This window comes from Amblyraja radiata, chromosome 11 (genome assembly GCF_010909765.2).
Source record: "Amblyraja radiata isolate CabotCenter1 chromosome 11, sAmbRad1.1.pri, whole genome shotgun sequence".
Classification (NCBI taxonomy): Eukaryota; Metazoa; Chordata; class Chondrichthyes; order Rajiformes; family Rajidae; genus Amblyraja; species Amblyraja radiata.
This window is the reverse complement of record NC_045966.1, coordinates 37,162,126-37,183,702: the sequence shown is the minus strand read 5'-3', so window position 1 is coordinate 37,183,702 and position 21,577 is coordinate 37,162,126. Positions and strand designations below refer to the sequence as shown.

Below are 21,577 nucleotides of genomic sequence, written 5' to 3'. Positions count from 1 at the left end.
CATGGCTTTAGAAGAATATCTAAAGAGACCACTGGTTGCCCTGAGATGTGACTGAAATATTTTGTTAGACCTTTTTTTAGGTAGCTGGATGGTTTAAAGAAAATCCTCACAAAATTGGTTAGTAAGTTGGGGAGCATTATTGTTTAGTGGTTTACCCACCTTTAAGTGCTCGTTTCCCAGGCACCCACCCACCCAAAAGCTTTTTTTAATATATTATGTTTGTGGGATGTCATTTGAGGAATATCATGTTTTTGATTTCAGATTGTGGATAGGGGTAATTGTTCAACCTCAGCACCTCCTAAGCTAGGGGTGGGAAATGTACTGGTGTTTGACACTTGATTTCAATTCACCTGACTCCACAAAGGATTATTTGTGGAAGGTACACAAAAATGCTGGAGAAACTCAGCGGGTGCAGCAGCATCTATGGAGTGAAGGAAATAGGCGACGTTTCGGGCCGAAACCCTTCTTCAGACTGACATTATTTGTGGATGTTGGGAAAATGACAATATGCCATTGTTTATAAGGTTAGCTGTGGAAATGCATTTAATGTAGACAAAAGTGCTGGGCCTGAAACATTGCCTATTTCCTTCGCTCCATAGTTGCTGCTGCACCCACTGAGTTTCTCCAGCACTTTTGTCTACCTTCGATTTTCCAGCATATGCAGTTCCTTCTTAAAGAACTGCATTTAATGTTGTTTTGAAATTTAAGCTAATGTTTGACAAAATTCTGCTGACTGTGGAGTCATGATGCTCTTGCCAATTTGTTTTATTGTAACAACGTTGCAAGCATCTTGGATTATCACCATTTAAGTTTGATTCCATGAACCGGAATGCTAAGCAAACTGACTATTATATCTGTGTAGATAGACACAAAATGTTGGAGTGACTCAGCGGGACAGGCAGCATCTCTGGATAGAAAGCAGGGGTCGAAACCACTCTTCAGACTTTCATCTGCAGTTCCCTCCTACGTATTTTTTTAAATCTGGGTAACTGATTTAATATTCTTCACATTTAATTTATCTGAAAGACAGTGCAATCCTAGTGGCTTGTTATACTTGGTGTACATTTCCCTTTCATTAGATAAACAGATCACGATATAAAGAGAGAGAGCAACTTGTAACACTGTGGTGGGCAGTGCAAGTGAATCACCACGGCTGTTCTCTAAAGGATGGCTGCAGGACTGCTTGCTGTAAATTACCTGGCACGATGAATCAGCTCGTAATTAGCATGTCTGGTGATTTAAATGTGGGGTCAAAGGTCCTAAAATAATAACAGGTGATGAAAGCATTTTTTATTGACCATACTGAAGAAACAAAGAACTACAGATGCAGGTTAATTCAGAAAAGAACACAAAGTGCTGGAGTAACTCAGCAGGTCAGGCGGCATCCTTGGAGATCATAAAATAGATGATGTTTCAGGTTGAGACCCTTCCTCACACTGATGGGGGGGGGTGGGGGGGAGAAAGCTGGAAAAGGGGAGAGCAGGACAAAATGTGACAGGTAATTAGGTTGACATAGTGGGTGGGGGGGGGTGAAAGGCAGGTGGTTGGAATATACTGCCAATCAGAAAGATGTTAACAGCACCTCACTATAATAGCCATTTCATTCCTGAGTGACTCCAAAGTTTCGACATGGAAATTTACTACAGATTTTGGTCATTATCTGTATGAAAGATTTCCTGATAACAGTGTGAAAATCACAATGCTTTCGAAGCTATGCAGGGTAGTTTCAATGCTTATCTTCATTTTGGGTGTTTTGTTCATGGTGGGCCATTTGTCTATATTTATTCAATGTGATTACTGAGTTTTGAGTCAGAATTTTACCATCACATCTCGCCCTTCCTGTATAAACAATTGTATTGTCTGCACAGCTTTTCTGTATGTTAATCTGAGTCCCATCCATCTTTCACACAGCGTATCTGCCTGAGTCTCTTCATTTCACTGTTATCTGTGCCTCACTGGAGCCTGGCTGTCCCAGCCACTCTCTGTGTTAATCTGAGTCTGCCTGTCCTATTCACTTGCTGCACCTCTTGGGGGGGGGGGGGGGCTTTTCTGCTAATACGTGGCTTATCTGACTTTATCACCTTATATCTTGTGGTCTGTTTGTCTTGCTGTGTGTGTGTGTGCCAGTCAGCCTCCCTGTCTACCACTGGGGACACGGGGAACTGCAGATGCCGGAATCTTGAGCAACACATAGTACTGGAAGAACTCAGTTGGCCAGGCAGCATCTGTGGAGGTAATGAACAGGTGACATTTTGGGTCGGAGCCCTTCTTTAGTCTGAATGCCTATCCATGTTCTCCTGAGATGCTATGCCTGATGATTTAGTTGATGCTGCCTGACCTGCTGAGCTACTCCAGATCTCTGTCTTCTTCTGTAAACCAGCAGTTCATTGTTTCCACTTCTCGCATTCTTTTATTTTGCAATTCCCATCAGTTTTCTCCTACCTAATTCTAAGGGTTTGAATCCTATTCTGCATACTATCCATAGTCATTGAAACCTGTTCTACATACTATCCACAGTAGTCATTAATTTGTATCTTAGTTTAGTTTAGAGGTGCAGCACAGAAACGGGCCCTTCGGCCCACTTACTTCACGCCGCCCGGCGATACCTACACACTTACCCTATCCTATACACTAGGGACAATTGTCAACTATATCAAGCTAATATACCGAAAAACCTGTACGTCTTTGGCATGTGGGAGGAAAGTGGAACTTTCAAGAGAAAACCTGCGCAGATCATGGGGAGAATGTACAAACTCTGTACAGACGCACGCTCGTGGTCAGGATCGTACCCAGGTCTCTTGCACTGTAAGGCAGCAACTCTACCGCTGCACCACCATGCTGCACGGAGCCTTTATGTTAGAACTAACAAGCCATCTGATTGTGGGAGGCATCACATTCAAACACAAATCTGCCTTCATCTGATAGATTATCATAGTTGATTGAAAATGCCTATTATTCATTTAAAAGTCTGGAGGCCAATTACAGCATCCTTGCTTGAGTGAGAATTAAAGCTAAGTATGTTCTGATCTCTGTAATTGACTGGATAAATACTAAACCATCAAGTGTGGCTACAGGCTGACTCCACTTCACGATGGCACATCTTTCAACAGAATAAAGCAGTTCAACAGTGTTGGCCACAGCAAGGGACCAAATCAGAATGCCCAAATTAGAATATTTAATTATTCAGCTGACAAGAAAGGGCTCTGTCTTATTCCACTTGACACTTGACAAATGCTAGGCAAGTGACAAACATAAGAGATAAACAAGGAATGCTGAGATATAGGAGCCAGAGGCAATGGGATTCAGGAGGGGGTTTGAAGTAGTAAGTGGAGGGGTGAGGGGAAGGCAAGTGGAGGGATTGCGCTCTGAGCTTTGGTTGGAAAGTAAGAGGCTTCTTTGTCAACACTGTGATAACAGCAGAATGAACAGATGGCCCTTGATGGCCCAGACAAGTGAGAGCGGACGAAAGAAGAATCGCTCCCCTGTCTTGAGCAAAGCTCTTTCGGATCCCGAGTTTAAAACAACAGGAAGATAGAGTGAGTGAAAAACGGACACGCTTTTTTTCAGTGAACAGAGAGCCCGCTGTTCGTCAAGATTGGCTGCTTTCACAACTGTTTGCTGTTGTACTCCCAAGTTAAAGAAACTAATCAACCATACAGCATCTTTTCCTGTGATCTTAAGTTTGGAGGGGGGAGGGCTGAGGGGTGGGGAAGGAGAGGCAGGCATGTTTTCCCTTTCAAAATCAGAGCTGATTCTCTGAAACCACTACAATGTTCGAGTGAGCATTCATTGTATATAATATGAGGGTCTTTTAATAGGGGGAGGTGTCATCCATTTACCAAGCTGCAATAGTCTGGCAGCCGGTTCTGTCTCTGCATTTGGGAGGTGTCTGCTTTAACCAGTTTCCCCCTGCACATTATTGTGGGAGCTATGTGCACTCATCATTTTATAACAAGAGACAGCAAGTTATTCCAACCAGAGGCATGTCATAGTGGAAGCAAAATCTTTCCTCTTTCATTAATAAGCTGAATACATTCCTGGAAACTGTTGTTGGATACTGGGCAGATGATTGATATTTCCTTTCTGCATCCAAGTTTGCTGTTGATCATATTTGCAGTTCAGGTGGGATTAATTAATTAAGTACAAATCAGATAAGTGAACCTGTTCTTCCTAATGTGTGCAGTTGAGTGAGTACCACACAGAACAACGTATTTGCCTGCTAAACAAAAGTATGTTAAAGTGCTTTGTTAATGATATTACATGCATTTTAAAAAGGCCATTTACAGCATCAATACACAGAATTCTTTGCAATTCAAGTACAAGGGGTTTTGCCATTCTCATCGAGAAAACTGCTGAATGCGTCAGTATGTATTGGTCAAGATTTTCTAAAGAAATTAATTCTATGCCAACTTGAAAGTGAGGGAGGCAATAAGCAGCACAGTACTTTAGTTTAGAGATACAGCACGGAAACAGGCCCTTCGGTCCGCCAAGTCCGCGCCGACCAACAATCCCCACACATTAACACTATCCTACACACAGTAGGGACAATTTTTACATTTTATGCCAAGCCAATTAACCTACAAACCTGTATATCTCTGGAAGATCTCGGAGAAAACTCATGCAGGTCGTGGGGAGAACGTACAAACTCAGTACAGGCAGCACCCGTAGTCAGGATCGAACCCGTGCCTCTGGCGCTGTAAGGCAGCAGCTTAAACACAATGCGCGCACATCTTGGGATCACCTGCATGTTTGTTTCATTTGACTTTTCCAGGTTCTTATCAATGCTCGGGTCTATAGTTGAATTAGCAAATATAGATATATATGTTCAAAGGACACTGAGCGGCATGTTCTGACCTTGTTAAACAGTAAACAATCCAAATTTCCACTTGTACAGTCTTATTTTGATTCAATTTGATATATTTTTTTAAACTGGAGCAGTGATAAAGTAGGCAGCTCTTATTATGAGTGCATGGGAATTTAACGACTAGCGCACTCATGAAAGAATAAGGCATGTGCAAATATTCTTGCTTATTTCACAATGATCAACATTTGAAATTAACTTTACAGTAGGTTACTAGAGATATAGTGATTAGAATTGTGAGAAACAGCTTGGTGATTTAATGGAAAGGAATTACACACTTCCTGGATGGACGGTCAAAAACACTTCTTCACACTATGAATTATTCTAAGGCAGGCCACAATAATACCAGGTGTCTGTAATTGTGAGCTATGAGTATTTCGAACAAAAATCGTCAGATGAATAAAGCAGAGCTGAGAGAAATTGAATAAAAATTGAATTTCAAAATTCAGCACACGTGCATGCATATCCCCCCCGCACCTCCCCCACCCCTCAGTTGCCCTACAGCCTCCAATTTACACCCTATTTGTTTCATCAGAATAGAAATCATGTGAAATTTGTAAAAGACAAAGTGTCTCTGCCAGCCACATATCACCTAAGCCAGAGGATGGAAATATGTCCTTGAGGGTCTGTTTACTTTAGCTTTTTACATTCTGCAGCTAAGATAAATGGAGTATTCGCTGACATTTCACTGGGCAAACAACAGTTTGTGGGCAAGGTCCTCAATGAATATTTCACCTGTTTTTACTGCCGAGAAAAACATATGAAGACTAGGGAAATTGGGAAAGTTAATGGAGATGTCTTGAGACCAGTCCATATCAGAGTTGAGGAAGTGCTGGATGCCCTAAGATGTATGAAGGTAGATAAATCTTGTGGGCTGTTTGGATTTATCTAAGGATACTGTAGGAAGCCGGGGAGGAAATTGCAGAAGTCCTGACTGAGATATATGAATCATCATTGGACAGTGGTGAGGTGCTGGTGGACTGGAGGGTGGCTAACATTATTGCCACTATGTAAGAAGGGTTGGAAAGAGAAATGCGGGAACTATAGACTAGTAAGCCTAACATTTATGGTAGGAAAGTTACCGGCGAGGATTCCGAGGGATAAGATATCCATGCGTTTGGAAAGTCAGGGGTTTAGTTTAGAGATGCAGCCTGGAAACAGCCCCTTCAGTCCACTAAATGCACACCGACTAACAATCACCCATACACTAGTTCTATCCTACACACTAGGGACTATTTACAGAAGCCAATTCACCTACAAGCCTGCACGTCTTTGGAATGTGATAGGAAACCAGAGCATCTGGAGAAATCCCACACGGTCACAGAGATTGTACAAACTCTGTCCTGACAGCAACCGAGGTGAGGATTGAACCTAGGTCTCTGACGCTGTAGGGCAACAACTCAACTGCTGTGCCACCCTAATGATTGATTAGGGATGGGGATAGTCAACATGGTTTTGTGACTGGGGGATTGAGTCTCACAAATTTGATTGAGTTTTTTGAAGAAGTAATCAAGAAGATTGATGAGGGAAAGGCCATAGATATAATCTACATGGGCTTCAGCAAGGCCTTTGATAAAGTTGTGTATGGTAGACTGCTCTGGATGCCAAGATTGCATGGAATCCAGGGGGATGTAACTAACCAGATAAAGAATTATCTTCATAGTAGGAAGCAGAGGGTTTATCTTTTGTAACTAATGATGTGCCTCAAGAATCGCTGCTGGGCCCATTGTTGTTTGTCACCTATATCAATGATTTGGAGGTTTGCAAATGGCATTAAAATAGGTGGTATTCAGGGCCAGATTTACATATAAGCTTCACAAGCTTAAGCTTAGAGCCTCGAGATCTAGGGGGGCCTTGGCAGGGCTGGATTTACCTATAGGCTTCATAGGCTGAAGCCTAGGGCCTCAAAATCTAGGGGGCCTCCGGCCAAGGTGTTTTTTTCCCAGAGTAAAAAAAATCCAGAGAAAAAAAAATTGGAGCACTATCAGCGTTTCCACTTTGACGGTAATTACCCGAAATTCTGGCTCCGGCCCGCTGGAAGTTTTGGGGGGAAAAATTGCGACCATCCGTGCCTGCGCAGTAGGGGAAGCTGGTGACGTAGTAGCGGCGCAAAGTGACGCTGTCTCTCCGCACGTGTGCAGTGGGCCCAGGCGGGTTCAGATCTCCATTTGCACTCCACACAATCACCTCTACTCCAGGTAAATAGTGGAATATTGCGTTGCAGGAGTGCCCGTTTCTCCGGGTCGGGGGGGGGGGGGGGGGCTGCGGTGTCTGCGGCGAGGAGTCAGAGCCTCGCTGCGTGGGAGGGAGGGAGAGAGAGAGAGGGGGGATGTGAAAGGGGGAACGGGGGGTTGAGACAGAGGAGAGAGAGGGAGGGGAGGGGGGAGAGAGGGGGGAAGGGGGGAGGGGGAAAGAGAGATGGGGAAGGAGAGAGAGGTGGAGGGAGAGGGAGGGGGAAGGAGGAGGGGGGAGAGGGAAAGGGGGATTATCTTTAGTGAGATTGCAAAATTAAGGTCGGTTTTAGAGCAATTATATTTTCTACTCCTTATGAATATTATCAAACAATTGGAACTGCTTTCTTTTCCTTGATAACAATACTGAAAAATATGTATTCCATAGTTTGCGACTTTCATTCTGCATCATATTTTTAATGTGCACACACTAACACAGTCGAACAGTAACTGGCAATCAAATCAACACAGAAACCATTTTCTAAAATAGGTTTTATTTACTGCAAAAACTTACAGTATTTTATTTGCAGTGTTTGCATCCTCCTTTATAACATTTTACATAACATTTTACAGTACAACTTAATTATTAAATCAAGGACGGCTTCAATTCTTGATTTAAAAAAATGTATACAACAATGTCCCCAATCATCCCATTCCAACCACTCATTACTCTTGACTCAACCAAAATTATTTATGAAATATTGGTCTTAAATTTGGTGCTCCAAAATAAGGCTCAGAATGCACCAAAGAGCATCTAAAACCCCAGAGCTTCCAGGGCCCGCTAAAGGGCCCTGGACCCCGGCCGCAAGGGTCTTTGAGCGTCGCACTTGTGATATGTGCTGCGTGCACCTATTTCGCATTGTAATCCTGCCATGCCAACCCCCTTTTTGAAAAGCTTCGTACGGGCCTGATGTATAATATTTTTGACACTGTCATAGGCCTTTCTTACATATGCTGTCACAACACACTGTAGTCCGTAAACAACACTTCAGTAATTTTCCTTGCCCTCCATTTCAGAATAATAGTGTTTTAAGCCGATAACTCGACACTAGCACTGGCAATAAATAAAAAGCGCAGCTTTCCAGCCCTTATCTCATTGGCCACGCTCGGCTGCACATCGGTGTCAATCTGGTGGACTCGTCCATCTTCCTCTCGTCGTGGGGTTGGGGGATTGGGAGGGGCCTCACAAGTGGAATAGCCTAGGGCCTCTCTTCATCTAACTCTGGCCCTGGTGGTATTGTAGACAGTGAAGGTGGTTATCAAGAATTACAGTGGTTTTTAATCGGCTGGGCAAGTGGGACGATGAATGGCAAATGGAATTTAATTCAAATAAGTGTATGGTGTTTCATTTTGGGAAGTCTCACTGGGTTAGAGTTTCCCAGTGAACAGCATAGTCCTGGGTGTGTTGTAGACCAGAGATATCCAGTACAGATACTGGGGCAGCACAATGGCGCAGTGGTATAGTTGCTGCCCCAGAGATCTGGGTTAAATTCTGACTATGGGTGCTGTCTGTGTGGAGTTGTTACATTCTCCCCGTGACCGCGTGGGTTTTTTCTGGGCGCTCCGGTGCTCATGGTTGGCGCAGCGATAGAGTTGCTGCCTTACAGCGAATGCAGCGCCGGAAACCCAGGTTCGAACCTGGCTACGGGCGCACTCTGTTCTGAGTTTGTACGTTCTCCCCGTGACCTGCATGGGTTTTCTCCGATATCTTCGGTTTCCTCCGAGTTTGTCGGCACGGACCAAGTGGGCCGAAGGGCCTGTTTCCCCGCTGTATCTCTAAACTAAACTAAACACACTGCAAAGACGTACAGGTTTGTAGGTTAATTGGCTTTGGTACAATTGTAAATTGTCTGTTTTGTGTAGGATAGTGCTAGTGCTATCCTACTCGGTGCTAGTGCTATCCTATAGACTGCGAGCCGAAGGGCCTGTTTCCACTCTGTATCTCTAAAGTCTGAAGTCTAAAAGGAACATAGTTCCTTGAAAGTGACGTTGCAGATTGATAGTGGTGAAGAAAACTTGTGACATACTGGGCTGCATCAGTCAGGAAATTATGTATACAAGTTGCGATATATTGTAAAGACAGACTGAAGTAACTCAGCGGGTCAGGTAACATCTCTGGCGAAAATGGACAGGTGACGTTTCAGGTCTGATTGTTGGCTAAGGACGGTGTGATCCTAAGAGGAATGCATTGTTGCAAACTGTGGAACTGATCGACTGACTTTTAGTGGAGGTACGGGGAAAAGAGGGAGGAGAGGGGAGAGTTTGCAGAAGTTGCCCCAAATTAGAGAATTCAACGTCCATACCGCTGGGTTGTAAACTATCCAAGCAGAATATAAGGGCTGCTCCTCCAATTTGTGTGTGGCCTCACTCTGACTACAGAGGAGGCCCAGGACAGAAAGCTCAGTATGGGAATGGGAAGGGGAGTTAAAATGGTTAACCAGGAGATCCAGTAGGCCTTGGGGGCCGAGCATAAATGTTCAGCAAAATGGTCGCCAAGTCTATGTTTATATATACAGGAGACCACATCGGGAACACGCAAGCTGTAGATGAGGTTAGGAGAGGACATGTGAACCTCTGTCTCACCTGTCAGGGGTCCCTGGATGGAGTCAAGGGGGAGCTATAAGGACAGGTGCCACATCTCCAGCGATTGCAGAGGAAAATACCTGGGGAGGAGGTGGTTTGGGTAAGATGAATGGATGAACAGATGAACCAAGGAGTTGCAGAGGGAGCAGTTTCTGTGGAAGGCAGAAAGGAGTGGAGATGGGAAGATGTGATTAGAGGTGGGATCACATTGGAGCTGATGGAAATGTTGGAGGTGATGTGTTGGATGCGGAGGCTGGTGGGGTGAAAGCTGAGGACCAAGAAATAGTCTGTCCTTGTTGCATCTGGAGGGAGGGAAAGTGGGAGCAGAACCACATGACAGAGAAGAGACACGCATATGGATAGGAAAGGTTCAAATGGATATGGATCAAACGCAAGCAAGTGGGACTAGCTTATATGGGGCCTATTTGCCAGTATGGATGGGCTGAAGGGCTTGTTGCCTTGCTGTATGACTTTATGACTCTTAACAGTTGGTGACAACATTTTCGGTAATGCAAGATGACTTTCTGATGACTTCCACTATTGATGCCAGTCAACAGTGGTCTCACAGAGACACCAACATTGTGGACGATTGGCTCTGAGCTGGGATGCTTTGATACCTTCTGATATTCAGTGTCCAGTGCCAGTAAGGTAAACATCTGAGAAATACTATAAATTATTTTATTTTTTCTGTGGCATCCTCCCACAACTTATCTAGATAACGAGACATCATGATTATAAACCTACCAGCAAAAGTTGGACAGATCTATCACTCGTACATGCTGGCAGGAGACGCCATTACTTCAGTTGCGTGATATATAATGTCGCTTTCAACTTGATGTGCATGCTGGAAAACCCATATACACAGGGAGCTATTATTTTGATCTGATTATTTTGTGTTCTCTTCCAGGAGATCACCAGCAATTCAAGAGTCAAGATTGTCCAATTGAAGAATTCAAAGTCGTATGCAGATCCTTGCCAATGACTGCGCAGAACAACTAAAGTGCAAAAGAAAATCAGGCTGAGGGTGCCTTCGTTGTCCCAATGAATGCCCAGAACAATTGAGCTACCAAGTTTTGGAAAATTTATAACTTTGAATTTTAACCAAAGGAAGAGGTATGAGCCACGTGCCATGCCATCTGTGTCTCTGCTTGTTCACCCTCCTTACACCCACTACGTCAAGGCCCACTGTATCACAGTTGGAAGAAAATAATTCGCAACTAGGTAAGGCCAATAGAATGGAATTAAGTTGATATTTTATTAGAATGTTGGTGGAGCTGATTCTTAAAAGCTCTCCCAATGGGTCAAATGGTAAATAGAGTGATATTATGCTAAATGTTATGGACTAAGAAGGATCAATACAGCATTAAGTCTAGATTGATTGGTTCTAGATCCAATAATGCTCATATGCAGGCCAGTGAACTGGATTTCAGTCCTTATATATTTGGGCAGTTGAAAGGGGCCATCAACATTAATTTTAGGGCTCATTATTAGATGCCTCAAAACGTGAAGGCATCGGCTATTACTACAGTCGCTCCATTGATGAAGGTATGGTTGTGTTCACTACTTCCCTTCCTTGGGTCAACAGCCAACTCTATTGACTTGCTGATCTTAAGGGTGTTAATTTCCCTTCATGACCAATGAGTCGATTGTAGCATTACCATTTCCAATCTGACTTTAAACAAACTAGCACATATCAAGGATGATATTCAGGAATTATCATACTGGTGCGAATTAGGATTTCAACTTTAATCTGCTGTTTTTTGGTCAGGCACCAAAGAGCTTTGACAATGTTTCGGAAGAATCTTCCTAAATTATTGTAAAAGTATGATTCAATCTTTAAAACATACAGTATTATTGGTTAAAATACCAAAGTACAAAAGCACTAGCAATCTGAAAATGGAATCTTATTTAAATATTTCTCCGTATTTCAAGGGTTAAAGGAGGTATCTAGGCTGTGGTGTGGTTACGGAGGGGTTTTTCTGCGTGAGATCTCATTAGGCTGGCTCACACACTGCCCCCAAAGTCTCATCCCAGAGAGAAGCCTTTGTCCAGATAAATATGCACTGTAATCTAGCCTGTCTTTGAGTGGTGGCCTATTTATTGTCCCTGGGAACTGTGTACATTTGTGTATAAAGAGCACCCGCTCAGGCTCAATTCTGTGTGTCACTCTCTCCTTCAATATTCTGGGCTCTAATGTGAGGATGGTGGCCCCAGGCCAAATCCTATGAAGGAAAGGGGTGACGGAGGGGGAGGGGGAGGCGGAGGGAACAGAAGCGAGCCTGCCACTCTGGAAAGGACAATCCAACTCCCCACCCCACTGTTGTCTGTGGCACCAGAAACAGAAGCTGTCAGTTTATTATGAATGGAGTGAGCGTCTCACACATAGCAGCCTAGACGAGGCGTGGAGTTCACACGGCCTGCAAGCAACTCTTCTCTGCTCCTCTTGAATGGAGGGCGAAGGAGCTTGGCTAATTTTCAGGAATATTTAATTGTTACAGACATAGAGGCAATTAAGGAATGCTTGTTTAATGAATAGCAGGCTTTTGGTTGCAGAAGGAGTATCTGTCCATCTCTTCATCCTTCCTCACTCTTAGGTGCACTGTGTGGTTTGTTTTTAGTATTGTATAAAACTCTAAAGTTCAATTATTTATTAGTGTAAGCTTTCACTGTACACTTTCCAGCTAGTTTCATTTAAAAAATGTTTTTGCAATAGGTGTCACTAGGCAGTCTAGCCATTTTGTTATGCAGATTTCACTGGATTAAGCTAATTTATATTACTTGCTTCAATTGTACATTGTACTCTAATTGGTAAAAGTACTACCAAACCACATTTAATGATCAAATGTGCATGAAAGACATTTATGTTCTTTGTAGACAATATAGAATTTATCTATAAAATGTGCAATTTATCATTCTTGCACATCTCACCAACGACATTGCTGTTTGCAAGTTCAATGAACCGCTTGCCTATTGAATGTGTTTGAATGACCAGCTGAGTAGTTGGGCCCTTAATTGTTGTTAGTAATCCACAAATTGTTCCCCCTAATAGAAAAAAAGTCCAGTTATAAACCCAGTTGGTCAAGATTCACTGAATAACAAACTTGCAGCAATAAGGGGAGCAATGTACTGCTCTGATACAGGGCTTGAACCAATGCTTTTTGTAACTGGTATTGGAACTATGCTGGTGTCAATTTTGGCAGCTTTTACGAAACGGATGCCATGTACAAGACTGTCAACCTGAAAAAGTTGTAATTAACTGACCGTAACTGTCTACATGTGTCAGCATGCAGGGTACACTTCTGATTGAAACCCATATGGTACGGGAGTGATGTATTTGAAAGGGAGGGTCATTTACATTTATTTAACATCTTTTGTGATCTGAGGACAGTTCAGATGGGGGGGGGGGGGGGGGGGGAGACACTTTAAAACAACACCCACCAGGAATTATGCAGAACCTTGAATACCACGGTAAATCACAGGTGCATTACCAAGGATAAAATGATTGGTGACTAGGGAGCAAAGGGTAGGGCGAAAACTCCAGAGAGTGGGCTGATGACTTGGTCATCTGTGGTAGGGCAATTAACCCCGAGGAATTTACAGAGATCGGAGATCAAGAGAACAATGTTGCGGGTAACTGAGTGAAGATAAGGTTTGAGCAACAGATAAGATAGGGCAGGGCAGAAGTGGCCGATGTTGATGGTGAAATAGTGTAAGCAAGTACTTGCAATAATCAAGTAATCTGGCATTAGTGTTTTCTGTTGTAGGAAAACACAGCATTATAAAGAAAGAATAGCAAGAGGCCACAATAGCAATATGAGAATTACCAAATGTAGGACAGATAAACCTCTCTTTGAAAGAATGAATGTTACTGTAAACAATTAAAATTCTAATTTTATAAAAAGATTATATTAGCATGAAAAAAGTGGAACCAAAAGCAGAAGATTGATCAGAACAAGCTGCCAGTGGGCAAAGGTCATTGGAAGGCCTTGTCTACCCAGGTGGTGTGTGAAGATTAAAATATGTTTATAGAGTGTAGTGGGAGGATAAGAGAAGGGGCTAATTAATAATGCAACCTTATTCAGCCAGGCAGAGAGTAGGATTGCAAGGAAAAAAGCAGATTAAATTCCTCCTTTTAACAAGTGAAAGATCGTCGTGGATTTAGTAGCATTTTAGATTGTCATTCTGTGTCCTCTAAAAGAGCCCATCTGATAAACCAGGGTAAACTCTCTGGCACCTCCTCACTCTGCCTGATGTCCAAGAGAATGGTAGACATGGTATTTTCCGATGTTGTGAAGTTTTCTTGTGTTGTTTACTCGGTTAGCACTCATTTTTAAGCTATTCTATCTCCATTCTTATTAGAATATGGTACATAGCGACACTAGTCCGCAGATTTGACTCTGAACTGTGTGACAATTTGAACAGCTTATTCCTGTGTGCAATCAAAATCTATACTAGCCTGCATTTTGATTGTCTGGACAATTGAAATAATTGAAAAAAAACATATACATTTTCCTTAAAAAATATATTGGGGTTTTCATCTGGTCTGCATCCCTTAATGCTGTCAGCAAGTCACTCTATTGACCCAGCTGACATTTAATCATGATCCTCCTGCTCTAAGTTGCTTAATCAGGCAAAGGAACATTAAGTAGATGCCGGCTGAATATTGTTAAAGGAACATGCAAGAACTTAGAAGGATGGAGCCAAGAAAATCAAACGCCCACTTCATTGTGACTGAATGGTATAACACTATATGATAAAATGCTATTGTGTGTAAAATCCATCCCTCTCTGTCTTTCCCTCTCTGTCTGTCCTCCGCTCTCTGTCTCCTTTGCCTTCCTTCCTCCTGATTGAGAAATGTACATTACAATAGAGATTTTCAGTTAATCAAACCCAGCATTTCAGACCAAAGTCGATCACTGTTGGGCAAATTAAAAGGCATGACAAGCAGGTTGCATTTTATTCATAATTTTAAATAGCGGGCTGCATCTCTTTAACACAGCTGGAGATAAATGACATCTTAATAAGTTTCTTCATCTGTCATGGTTGGAAGATGAAATAGCTTTGTTTGCTTCCCAGTGTGGGACTCGATCTCTCTGTGAAGGAATAAGAGAATTCCAGGCCAGCGCCTGTGGAGAAAGGCGGGCTTGCTTTGAGTCTTGTGTTTGTTGTTGCTATGCACCCAGAGAGCAAGGATTAACACTTTGTGACCTGGGATTGGCCTGTGTTTGCTGCCACCTGGGTCAGCAAGCATGGTAAATCCAACCACGCCTGACAGAGAATTGGAGACCAGCTGTAACTTTTAATTTAAAATAAGGTCCATGCACTAGGCAAGGGCAAGGGCAAGGCTGCAGCTTCTAATAGAAAACTGGAAAAGCAGTGCATTATAAAAAAAATTCAGGAGGGAAACAGTCTATGAATCCATTTAATTTAGTTTGGAGATACAGCGTGGAAACGAGCCCTTCGGCCCACTGAATCTGCACCCGCCAGCAATCCACTGTTTTAAACAAAGAAAATACACTCTGATGGATATTAAAGATCCCATGATGCCGTATAAATTTATTTTTTCTTTCACTACAGAACAACGACAAAATTATAATTCAAAATTGTAAAGCCTTGCAACGGCATAACTTCGTTGTAGGTAAAGGGGATTCTTATCCCTTCAATCGTTAATTTTTACAAGCAAACACATTGATCGAGATAAGGCCATTTGTCAGAGGTTACCTAAATTGAAGAATTCGATGTTCATACTGTTGAGCTGTAGACTACCCACACAGAATATGAGGTACTATTCATCGAGTTGGTGTGTGGCCTCATTCTGTCGATGGAGGAGGCCCAGGACTGAAAGGTCACTGTGGGGATTGGAAGGAGATTTGAAATGGTTAGCAATCGAGAGAACCCAGTAGCCTTGGCAGACCAAGCGCAAGTATACAACAAAACAGTCGCCGAGTGTACGTTTGGTCTCCCCAATATACAAGAGTCCACATCGGGAACACCAGATGCAGTCGATGAGATTAAAGGAGGTGCAAATAAACCGCTTATCTCACCTGGAAGGACCTCTGGGGTCCCTGAATGGAGGCAAGGGGGGAGATAAAGGGACAGTTACATCTCCTGTGGTTGCAGGGGAAAGTATCTGGGGAGAGGGTGGTTTGGGTGTGGAGGGATGAGTGAACCAAGGAGTTGCTGAGGGTGTGGTCGCTGCTGAAGGTGGAAAGGGGTGGAGATGGGAAGGTGCTATTGGTGGTGGGATGATATTGGTGGTGGCGGAAATGTCGGAAGATGATGTGTTGGATGCGAGGGCTGATGGGGTGAAATGTGAGGACCAGGTGATGTCTATCCTTGTGCAACTTGGGGGAAGGGAAGTGAGTGCAAAACTATGGGACACGGAGGAAACATGGGTGAGGAATCCATCTGTCAACAAATTGTCTCTAAATTTAAACAAAACAAAGATTATGCTATTTGGAAAACATAAAACAAACCATCAAGTACTATTGAAAATAGATAACATAAGTATAGAAAGAGTATATGAAAATAAATTTCTTGGTGTGATCTTAGACCACAAAATCTGCTGGAAACCACATATAAACCACGTCAAAGCAAAACTGGCAATGTCTATAGCAATATTGGGAAAATCAAGACACATTCTGGACCACAAATCATTACATACTCTGTATAATACACTCATATTGCCATATCTGAGTTACTGTGTGGAGATATGGGGTAACACCTACAAAACCAACCTACAGCCGTTATGCACATTACAAAAAAGAGCAATAAGAATTATCAATAACGTTGGATATCTTGAACATACCAATTTATTATTCTTAGTCACATACACTGAAGTTCACCGATCTGGTTAAATTTACGACTGCACAAATCAAGGTACAAAGCAAGAAATAATTTACTTCCAAGAAATATACAAAAACTGTTTATGGAAAGACAGGGTGAGTATAATTTGAGAGGGGAACATAATTTTAACAACTCTTAAAGGTATGTGCATAGCAATCTGTGGTGTGAATTTGTGGAATGGTCTGGAACAGGAGATAAAACTTAGCCCAAACATAATTCAGTTTACAAAGATGTACAAAAACACTTTTTTAAAAGGATATTGGGATGAGGATAGGTGATTGTGAGTGGGATATTTGTTATACTGATTGTATTGGGAAGGGTGATTATAGGGTGATGGGTTGTATATATGACTAAGATACTGTATAGTATATGAGGGTTTTTTCTTTTCTTTTTTATTTATTTTGCTCTCTTTTTTGTATGGCTTTGTAAATATTTGATTAGTGTATAAATGTAAATAATTTGGTGTACATATAGCTGCTGGTGTACATATGGTGTACATATAGCTGCTAAATTTGTATAAGATAATTATAAGCAGTTGAATAAGGGGTGGGAATTAATAAGCTTTAGCTTCTTCCTGCTCCTTTTCGGACACACAATTTCATTTATTTATAGATATTGTTTATGACACTTTATAAATATCCTTGTTTTGTTTTTTGTATGCTATTTCACACTTGCTTTTTATTCTTTTTTTCTGTTCGAAATAAAGAATTAAATAAATAAATATGTCAGGAGAAGAAAAACTACAGATAGACACAAAAAGCTGGAGTAACTCGGCAGGTCAGACAGCATCTCTGGAGAAAAGGAATAGGTGAAGTTTTGGGTCAAGACCCTTCTTGTAGTTCTTTCCTACACCGAAGTGATCTATGTTTACTAAAGAAAGAAGACATCTCTGATGTCCTAGAACCGAAATCCTCATCTTGGGAGCAGATACAGCAGAGACAGAGACATTGAGAGTAGGAGATAGAATCATTGCAAGAGGCAGGGTGGGAGGAAGTGTAGGTTGGTTTGTACTAGACATCAGTCCCCTGTGATGGAGACAGAGATCAAGGAAGGGGAGAGAGGTGTCAGAGATTAAAAAATGAGATAATCTCTAGATAAGAGATGGTCTTGGCACCATGTGTGCAGCGGACATTATGGGCCAAAGGGCCTGTTTTTTGGGCTGGACTGTTCTATGTTCAATGATTAAGAATGTGACAGAGAAATTATACTTCCCTGTGTAGGAAGGAACAGCAAATGGTGGTTTAAAATGAAGATAGACACACAAAACTAGAGTAACTCAATGGGTTAGGCAGCACTCTGGAGAAAAGGAATAGGTGAATTTTCTACACTCACCTATTCGTTTTCTCCAAAGATGCTATCTGACCCATTAAGTTATTTCAGCTTTTTGTGTCTTATCTTATTACAACGGTCAGGGACAGAGGGGAATCAAATATTAGATTGCATAATTCAAAGGGTAAAAGGAAAATGTTTAAAATGTTAGCTTTGTACTTTAAAATCTGGCAACAATTTTCAATATGGCAGAATGAAGTTGAACACAATTCAATTAAGAGACTAAATTAAATCTTACTGAGCCTGAGAGGATGGATTGGTTTTGCGATTACAATTACCATGGTAATAGTAGATAATTAAGATGTAAATTTCAGCCCTAATTTACCATACCTAGCTTAATGGGTAATTAATGTTTAATGTTCTCAATGATAACTGGGAAGCTAAAGATGCTATACCATATTCAGGAAACAATGAAGCGAGGGAAAAGAAATGGCCAGTGTAATCTGTAAACCTGTAATTACTACAATCTTCTTAATCCCTGAATTTGCTGGTTGATTTGCTCGATAATATGCTTTACTCCTACCAGTTATTTCTCCCAACAATTTCTCAGAGTGAAGACGAAAGCGCTGAACACCAAGAGAAAAGAAAGTAAAGACCCTACTTTCATGTTTAACACCTTTTTAAAAACCCATTCCCACAGACTCACCTGAAATTTAATTTGCTAATAATCAGATTAAGTGTAAAATCTGTTATATTTCTAGTGCCTAATCTCCATGTTGCACCATGAACTACCATGTTGCCTAATTTAAGCCAAACCAATAAAACACCAAAGATTACACTCAGCAGTTATTAAACCCTTTTTAAAAATTGTTTAACTCTGAGTGAAGAGACTGGTTGTTAACAATGTTTTGGCTTTAATGAGTCCATCTTAATGAATCTGTTTCCTCTTTTTTTCCAACACGTGCACAGTCCTTACCATTTCAGCTATGCTATTTTTTACAGAATGTAACTGAGTTGTGACTTTTGGTCACTTTGAAGCCATGCCCTTAAGTATTCCACCCAAAGGCATTGACTTTAAGATCTGTCAGTGGTTGAAATGTTTGTCAATGGAGTTGTCAGGTTTCCTGGTGAGTGACCTCCTCAACCCTCCCCCCCCCCCCAACTCCTCCAAGACACCTGCAGTGCTCCAGCCTCTCGCTGCACCCTATCCTATAGAGCATTGTACTTTTGTCCTTGTCACCGTTGGGCTGTTGGCTAAGGTTGAAAGGTCATGCCTCAGCAAGCAGCAAATCATTCCACCTTGTCTTCCCATGTCAGGTATTGACCCTAGTGGAACCCGGTGGGGGGGTAGCTTGATGATGACAAAGACATTGATTTTTTTTGACAAAAAAATCACTGCTGTACACATTTGACGGGATTGAGCTTTATATAGAATTTGCAGCTGTATATAGAGTTGTGCCAGGAAGAATATCATCATCCTTTTTTTAAAAAAAAGCTAAACCATAACCAATGCAGGATAAGATCATCTTGCATGTAAATATTTCACTCGCTATGGAATATGCACTTAAGTAGGTGTGGGCATTGAAATCTTTGTGTCATACATTCACTATTAGGTAAAGTCAATTGGAAATCTATTCATTTAAATGAATGTCTGTGCTGGCATAGTTGAAGGAAGACATATTTTGTCCACTTCCTCTCCTAAAATAAGAAGAGAATTGTTAATAGTACTAAAGCTTCCATAGTATGTTACAAAACATGAACGGGCCATTCACACCTAATATGTTTGTAAATATCACCCCCACCTATGAATATTTGGGATGTACTGCTATTCTCCTCACTGTTTGTTACAATTAAAAGTTTTGTATCATCTGTAGGTTTTGAAATGGTACCTTGTACTTCGAAGTTCAAGCCATGGATATAAATCCTGGCCAGCAGTGATCCCATTACTGATCCGGACGGAATAACACTGCATATCTTTTTCTAGGCTCAAAAACAATAATTTGCAATAATACTTGTCTGCTTTTCCCAAAGCAGTTTCCCTGCCATTGGGCGCTGTGGCCATTTCCCAATTATTTAATAGGCTTTAATTTTGTTGACTGGTTTCTTAAGTTCATTTTATCAAATACATTTTATAAATCCAAATTCACCAACGTAAGGCCTCTCTGCTACTTCACCAAAAATCTTTTACTCAACGATTCTCCTTTACCAAAAGTACATCCTAGCTTTTCTTTATTGATCAATATTTATCTAAATGATTATTAATTTTGTCCTCAATTATCATTAAACATAACCTCCACAACACAGAAATTAAGCAGTCTGGCTAATCTGTACTTGCTGGCTTTATCGTTACAACAATATTTTGATCAAGGATTTATTATCTGCAATTCTCCAGTCCCCCAGCAGCACACTAGTTATGCCCACTACTTCCACAACTTTGTTCTGCTTCCCTAAATGTGCATCCCATCTGAACCTTGTGACTTGCTCACACATATTAATCACTTATAGGAAGGAAATGAATGTAAAGCAGCCAGATTTATGGATGACATAAAAGTAAATGTGAAGGCATATCATGAAGAGAATACAAAGTAGTTTACGGATAGGTTGAGATAGGCCAGGTGAGTAAGTAAATTGTTGACAAATAAGGAAAAATGTGAAGTTGTTCATTTTGGAAGGAGGAACAAAACACCAGGATATTATGTAAATAGAGATAAATTATAAGGTAGGGATTTGTGTATCCTTGTGCATGAAACACAGCAAGCTCGCACACAAGTGCAACAGATAATAGGGAAAAGTAATGAAATGCTCGCCCTAATTTAATTGGGGGTCAGACTTTGCCAGAAGGAAAGTCTTACTGTGAGTGCGCAAGCCATCAGTTAGATCACATCCAGAGTACTGTGAATAACTTTAGTTTCCCTATTTAAAGATATTATTGATCCGGGCAAGGTTCATAAGGATGATCCCAGGGCTGCCAACATTGGGTGAGAGTTGAGAGTGTGAAATTGCGAGGGAGCGTAGCAACCGGGTGGGGGATAAGGGGGGTAGGGAGCTTTTGCATTTCCCACGGTAGGGAGCTTTTGCATTTTTCAGCTTGAAATTGTGCAATCTGGTGCATACTGTAGCGAGTCTTATAACTTACACTTGAATGCAACATTTATGCTTCAAATTAGAATAGGTATGAATAAGGTTAGGCTAAATTACATTCCTAATAACATTCCACACTAGAGCCAGGCTCTGATCAACAGGTGCACCACAAGAATGACCTTAGTATATTCATGTATGGAAATCAGATTATAATTCATGCTGTTATGCATATATATAGAGAAACAAAAACATAGAAACAAGGCAAGAGGAGTCAGACTTCCATCACTGTTCTGCACAAATAAATCAATCTTACCCTTTGACTATAAAGTATGTATAAAGTTTATTTTATTGTTATTCAAACTTTTAGTTTGAACGAAAATGTGATACCTTGCAGTCATGACAGAAAATAAAATAACAGAACACACAATGAACACAATTTAACATCCACCACAGTGAGTCTACCAGGCACCTCCTCACTGTGATGGAAAGCAAAAGTCTTAAAGTCCTACTCTCTTCCTTCCTTGTTCTCCATCTGTGTTGTGGCAATCCAGGCTTTCCATGTTGGGCCCCCGGGCCAAGCAATGGTAAGTCCCGCGGCCAAATCCGAGCTCCGCGAACGGGCCGGTTCAAACTCCGCAGAGAAGGAAGACGAGAAACAAGACGAAAATAATGCCACATATTCAACCGTATATGGTTCAATTAAATT

The 21,577-nt window shown here is 41.6% G+C and overlaps 1 protein-coding gene across 1 annotated transcript in view; it reads left to right on the top strand.

Annotated features, from left to right (window-relative positions):
- Positions 1–21,577, top strand: part of LOC116978502 (fibroblast growth factor receptor 4-like) — a 56,440-nt gene that overhangs the window by 2,950 nt on the left and 31,913 nt on the right. Inside the window, exon 2 of the mRNA XM_033029679.1 lies at positions 10,583–10,896. Within this exon, the coding sequence (XP_032885570.1) occupies positions 10,791–10,896 (106 nt within the window). The 5' untranslated portion in view covers positions 10,583–10,790. The remainder of the gene's footprint in view (positions 1–10,582; positions 10,897–21,577) is intronic.